At 42.9% G+C, this 6000-nt stretch overlaps 1 protein-coding gene across 3 annotated transcripts in view; it reads right to left on the bottom strand.

Annotated features, from left to right (window-relative positions):
- Positions 1-3283: 3283 nt before the first annotated feature.
- Positions 3284-6000, bottom strand: part of LOC118508973 (mucin-5AC) — a 28535-nt gene continuing 25818 nt past the window's right edge. For all 3 annotated transcript variants that reach the window (XM_036048950.1, XM_036048949.1, XM_036048951.1), the window contains 5 exons: positions 5298-5475; positions 5075-5227; positions 4880-4995; positions 4649-4804; positions 3284-4563 (listed from right to left, as the gene is read on the bottom strand). In XM_036048950.1, the coding sequence (XP_035904843.1) occupies positions 4403-4563; positions 4649-4804; positions 4880-4995; positions 5075-5227; positions 5298-5475 (764 nt within the window). In that variant the 3' untranslated portion in view covers positions 3284-4402. The remainder of the gene's footprint in view (positions 4564-4648; positions 4805-4879; positions 4996-5074; positions 5228-5297; positions 5476-6000) is intronic.

Raw genomic sequence — 6000 nt, 5'->3', positions numbered from 1 at the left:
GAGCGTTTGGGCATTACAATATTATGATTTGGAAATATAATTTAACCCCTGGATTGGACAACATATTCAAACACTTTGAACATCGCACAAAGGATACTGACAGCATGATAATTAGGGACGACCGAACGGTCACCTTTCATAAAAGATAACATAGATGCAAACAACAAAATGTTGCAATCAACTATGGTACTAGGCGTTTAAACTAGAGCCTCTGAAAGAGACACTGTACTGCTGCATGGGTCAATGGAAACGCCAGAGAAATGCCTAGCGAAAAACTCGCAGCATCCAGAGACCGTATCAAGCACTTCAACATCTAAGGAAATGCAGGAAGGTGCTAGATACTGCTAGATTGAAGATATTAGAAAATCGCCAGAATAAACTCCAGTATGCCGTTAAAGTATATTAAAACATACTCGAGAGTTTTCAATTCTCGAATATTGTTCGCCCAACATTATGAGCAAAGCTACTAACAGGAGCGACAAGAACTGAAGGTTTTGAACTGAAAGGGCATCACACTTTAAAAGCAATGTTGGTGCGAAAACAATCCTACACATTGCGACAACGAAATGGGTCAAACAGCACCACCACCACCACCGAACACTTTCGGTCCATCAATTGCCATTAAAATCTATCGTTTCGCTGGACACTTTTAAATGGAAAACCAAAATCTTCCCCAAACGAAAAACCCGAACATTTAAATGCTACTTTTTAACTGTCGTTTTCTCCATTAAAGCGCGCCGCTCGATATCGCTCGATAGCAGCCGACGGCTTAATGACTACGAAGGCTTAGCGTATCGTTCAACGTGTGTTGCGATGGGTAGACGACTTCTGGCAAAGCTTACCCTGGGCCCGTGTCAACAAACGAATCAGTAATGCTTTCCCGTAGGGGTTGGATACATTTTTTTGCCGTTGTTGATTTGGTTTCGGTTTCTGTTGCTTCTATCCGAATTGTACTGCGACGCGCAGATGACTTTCTTTGCAGTGCCGGAAATTGACATCCATCTATCCAGCTTTCCGCAGCATGGTAGTAGAAGGAAAAAAAAACTCGAGGAAACATTCCGAAAGATCCGTCAATTGATGAAGCGCTTTTATTTGCTGTATCTATTTTCAGGGGTAGGTTTTCTTTGTTTGAGCAGTTCGAGGTTTTTTTTTGTTACTTTGGCTGATGTTTCCTCTCGTATTTGACAATCGAAAGTTTTCCCTGAAATACACAGGAAAAAAAAACCAAGACGACGACTTGAAAAACCCATCAAAACGCAACACACACACACAGGCTAGACATGGAAAGCAAAAGTTGTGGCGTGATGGTGAAGTACTTCGCGCGAAGAGCAAGGGTTAAACGGGAAGGTACACACGTTCAAAGTGTGATTTTGCTAAATGGTTCTGTGTCGTTTTCCCCTGCGGAGCAATTAATCTGTTACCGAGCAATGGAAGATTGCTCCAAGCAAGTAATGTGAAGATAAATACTTTCCCGAAAAGTGTTTGAGAAGGTTCGCTTAAGGCATCTTGAAGTTAAGTACAGTTTTACGTGTTGGCTTGAGTTGTGTATGAATGTTTTGACTGGATTAGTTGGTAGAAATTTTTGGTTTATTTGCTACTGTGTATCCTGTTGTTTTAAAAATTTAACGAAAGCGGATACTTTAAAAAAAGCATGCTTTACATGATAAATTTCTTTGATAGGTCATCCCTATGATTTACATAAAATATTAGCGTTATGATAATAACCAGGATATATGTATGTCTAATCATTACAACCTGAAAAATACTCATAGAACATTTATTTTAAAAAAAAATATAGCACCATTGCAATCACTCAGCAATAAATTTCAGACCTTCCACAATTCATTTATCCATGCGGACGTCCGGAAAAAAGACGTCACAGGCTTGGTCGGCCGGTGCCATTCTCATGACAGGACGAACTCATCGGAACTTAGTAAGGTTAATTCAGTGTACAATAGTGAGATCATCGCATAGTTCTTACTCAGAATTGGAGTAACATTTCTTCTTCAACATTTTTTTCCTTTTCGCGGCTAAGAGGATTTTTTTTGTGTTGGACGAACTCCAAGTGTCGTAGGTAGGTCTGTCAGCATAAAGGGAATAAAAATGTTCTATACAGTCCCAGCATCGTCGGCACCACATGCACTTTAAGTTGAGAAGCTTTAAAAGGCTGTAGAATGATAATCTGGCAACCGACAATCTTGCTTGGGTCTCGGGAGTTGTTGTTGGTGTATAGTTCAGAGCCAAGATAGGTGAAGTTTTGATTCGAAGGCCTAATCACCTACTGCTAAATCGCCATTTTTGTGTGCTGCAAGCTCGAAATGTGATGGCCTCTCATTTACGGTTTTCCTTGACTTGATTTGAAAGATCAAACGGCATTCGGTTAAAGGTCTTGCCGTTTGAAAGGCAACTACTATTTAAGCAACTGGACTTTAGACATCATATTATTCAATTAATTCCTCGCAGTTGTGATGGGATTTGTTATAAATTCTGTCCTTCCAAATATTATGAAAATTGCTTGCATGAAATCATTGCAATAACAATTGCTTACACTCAACTCATCATACTTTTATTCTGATTAAATATTAGAACAATAAAAATGAACATAAAAATGGTACAAATTGCCGTTAGGCAGTGCATGCCTTCAAATGGGGCCAAACATTCAAATTTGATAATTCGAGCAGCTTTGATCGCCAACATTTTCGAGCAGGCAGATAGCGCACCTAGTGGCAATATTTGGAAGCATATGTGTGAAGAGATTGCATACCTTTGTATTTATGTACACATACAATTTTGATGAACCATGCTGGAGTAGAGGAAAAATTCACGTACAACAAAAAAAGTCATGCGATATATGCTTCAAAATATATATAAATGATAAAACTAAAATGAGTTTCATTTATGTAATTTACAAAAAACGCAAATCTATGCAATATTTATATTTATTTGAGAATTTTATTAGAAGCAAACCGTAAATTCAGTTAATCAAACCGCAAACTCAGTATGAGCAGGCCACGACCTCTTAAAATAGTAAAACCAAAAACAACAGTATATAAATAAAATATTCATACGGTCTTTATTCGGCAGGACCGGGGTTCAAATCTTATCCTGATCGTTCCCCCGTATTAAGGGCTGACTATTCAACGACGTGGTATCATTGAGTCTAGTAAGCAAGAAAAGACAAGCATGACCTTAGAGGTCGTTAGGCCAAGAAGAGAGAGAGAGGGAGAGTGAGAGAGAGAGAGAGAGAAATAAGATAAGAAAAATTAAACACACACAGAACGACTCACATTTGTAGTTGTTTAAAATGTTTATTTCAAAGTATAGTACAGTCGAATTTAAATAGATGTTATCGGAATGGATGGGGCTTCTTACGTTAAAATATGTACAGGAAAATTTGTCACACACTTGCTGAATATCTTCTGACGAAAATGCTCACCGGTTACACACTGTTGACTTTGCACTAGCAGAAGCACCTTATGCGATTGTTTCTAAACATGTCCTTTCCGTCCTTTCTTCCTTCCATGCCTTCAGCTGCCGTTCCGTGTTCCGTTCCCCTAAGCTGGTCAATGCGACTCTCTACCAAGTGTATCTAGCGGCGTATAAATAAATAAATAAAGTCCTCTTACCATGTAACATCATGTACTTTACTAGCAAAATAGTGTCTAACTACCGATAACTGTCGTAACTCTAGGTTTGCATCCTCCATCCTGTGCAGCACAAGTGCACTGATCCGCTTCGTTCGTTGCAACGCTTGCGACGATGCATCGATTTATCACAACGTACTTTAATTAAAACCGGCGTACTTTACTAATGTCTTGTTTTCTTTCCTTCTTTTTCGTGCTAGGTTAAAGTTACTGTGTGTATGCGTGTGATCCTAGCGAGCATTTTTTGATCGAAATGCGTACAGCTTGCTGTGTCTTTTGTAACGAGCGCAGTGTCTACCACCGCTTGCAACTAAATAATACCTTCTCGTGTCCTCCTTTAACTCACTGGGTTGTGGATGCTTTGAGCAAAACTTTCGGGACGGGAGAATAACTTAACACAATTGCTCTAAACTTTACCGTGCCACCCAAAACGAGATGCACTTCGCCATCGAGTTTGCTGTGTCGACGATCCACCTGCCAGTGGCTTATCGATCGGCTCGACTGGTCGATCTGTTCCGCTGGCAGATCGATGATCAAAACGGCACCTTATCAAAACTGAATGCTATTAGTAAACGAATTATCAAACATCAACAACTACACGTCCAACTGTCCAGTCGAGTTGGCCAGGGATCAGATCCACCAGGTTCGTAGGTCTTCCGGAGAGCACTGTTCCAAGGATCTGTACACTGAGCGAGTAGGCATCGCTACTGCGTATGCTTTGTCAGTTAGTCACCGCCCGTTTGGCAGAGCTGGTGCGTTTAAAACTGTAGAATCTGATTAATCCAATCCCGGAACTCGGATATCCTGGTGTACACACCGGGTTGATTTGGTTCAGCGCAACCGATACCCCAGGAAATGACACCGGCGAGCAGGAATCGCTTGTCGGGGCGTTGAATTACCATCGGACCACCAGAGTCACCTAGTAGTAAGAGGAAGACGGAGACGAGACATTTGATTGAATGTGATGATATTTTCTCTTCTTTCACACCAGAGCCAACACCTACCTTCGCAAGAGTCGTAGCCTCCCTTCTTCCAACCGGCACAGATGAAAATGTGTGGAATGTGCTCAATATAGCCGGCGCTTCTGTACATCGTTTCACAGATCTTATTTTCGATCACCGGCACGGTAACCTCCTGCAGCACACTTGGCAGTGGTCCATCTGTGGGAGAGCATTAAAACGAGCGTTACCACACTGACTTTCCATACTCTATGCCACTATTGCGCCACTCTATACCTTCGTAGAGACGACCCCACCCGGTAACGAATGCTGTTCTGCCGATGAAGTTCTCATCGTTCTCCGGCACGCAGACGGGAATGATGTTCGGCTGGAACACCACCGGTTCGTAGAATCTAGAGATAATCGGAATGTTAACACGCTTCGCTATCGCCCGCTCGGATATCGAACCCCTTTCAGAAAGCTTTCTCTTACCTCAAAAGTGCTAGATCATACTCGAACGTCCGGGGATCGAACTGTGGATGAGAGGCGACGATCTGTACCCGGCGCTCCTGATAGCCGTACGGTTCCTCCTCCAGTGCCAGATCGTACTCGCCTAACCGCAGCAACAGATCCGACGGCGGCACACTGCGTGGTGAAAGGTAGGTGTATTAACGTGACGTGCGTTCGACGGCTGGATGCGGCGTCCCGTACTTACTTGTCAACACAGTGGGCAGCCGTAATGGCCCAGTTTTCGTTCAGCAGTGCCGCACCACACTTGTGCAGATAGGTGGACGTTCTCCACTGACGCAGCGAGATTTGCCAGGGCCAACGGCCAAACGCTGCTTTGGTGCCACCGACGATACGCGGCTCGGGGAACATCCGTTTGCCGCACACTGAAAGAGGAGTACACGAAAGAGGAAGACAAACACCGTATAAATATATGCTCGTAACGTGTATCGATAAAAAGGAAAGAAAAGCGGCAGATACAGTAAGAAAATCAGTCTCTCATCTCGGGCGAAGATGCGTGCATTAATGAGTTGTTCGGCGCAGCGAGGATGAATGAATCGTAATTATGCTGCCATAAAAATTGTAAATGATCCAAGCCAATCAGTTCGGTACGATCTTGATGTGCACGGTTTGCGTATCACTTAAACTGCGCTCTCCAGGACTAGCATGAGGTCGCGCTGCGTGGCGTGCTGAGTGTGGGAACCAGTTTTTGCTTTTTCTTATCTCACGCTGACTTAAGCTACCCACCGTGCATCTGAACGTGCAGCTGAAGCGAACTGTAGCGGGAAGATTAATTCGCTTCCAACCCGATCGGAAGGGTCACTCGCACGAGGAATATGCCGCAAACCATGCCGCCATCGACGACGATCAAAACGACAGCGTGCATAATATGTAATGAAATATTCACTTTA

The sequence above is a fragment of the Anopheles stephensi genome, chromosome 3 (assembly GCF_013141755.1).
Source record: "Anopheles stephensi strain Indian chromosome 3, UCI_ANSTEP_V1.0, whole genome shotgun sequence".
In the NCBI taxonomy this organism is placed as follows: Eukaryota; Metazoa; Arthropoda; class Insecta; order Diptera; family Culicidae; genus Anopheles; species Anopheles stephensi.
Note: the sequence above shows the minus strand (reverse complement) of the source record. Positions and strands in the feature narration are given on the sequence as shown.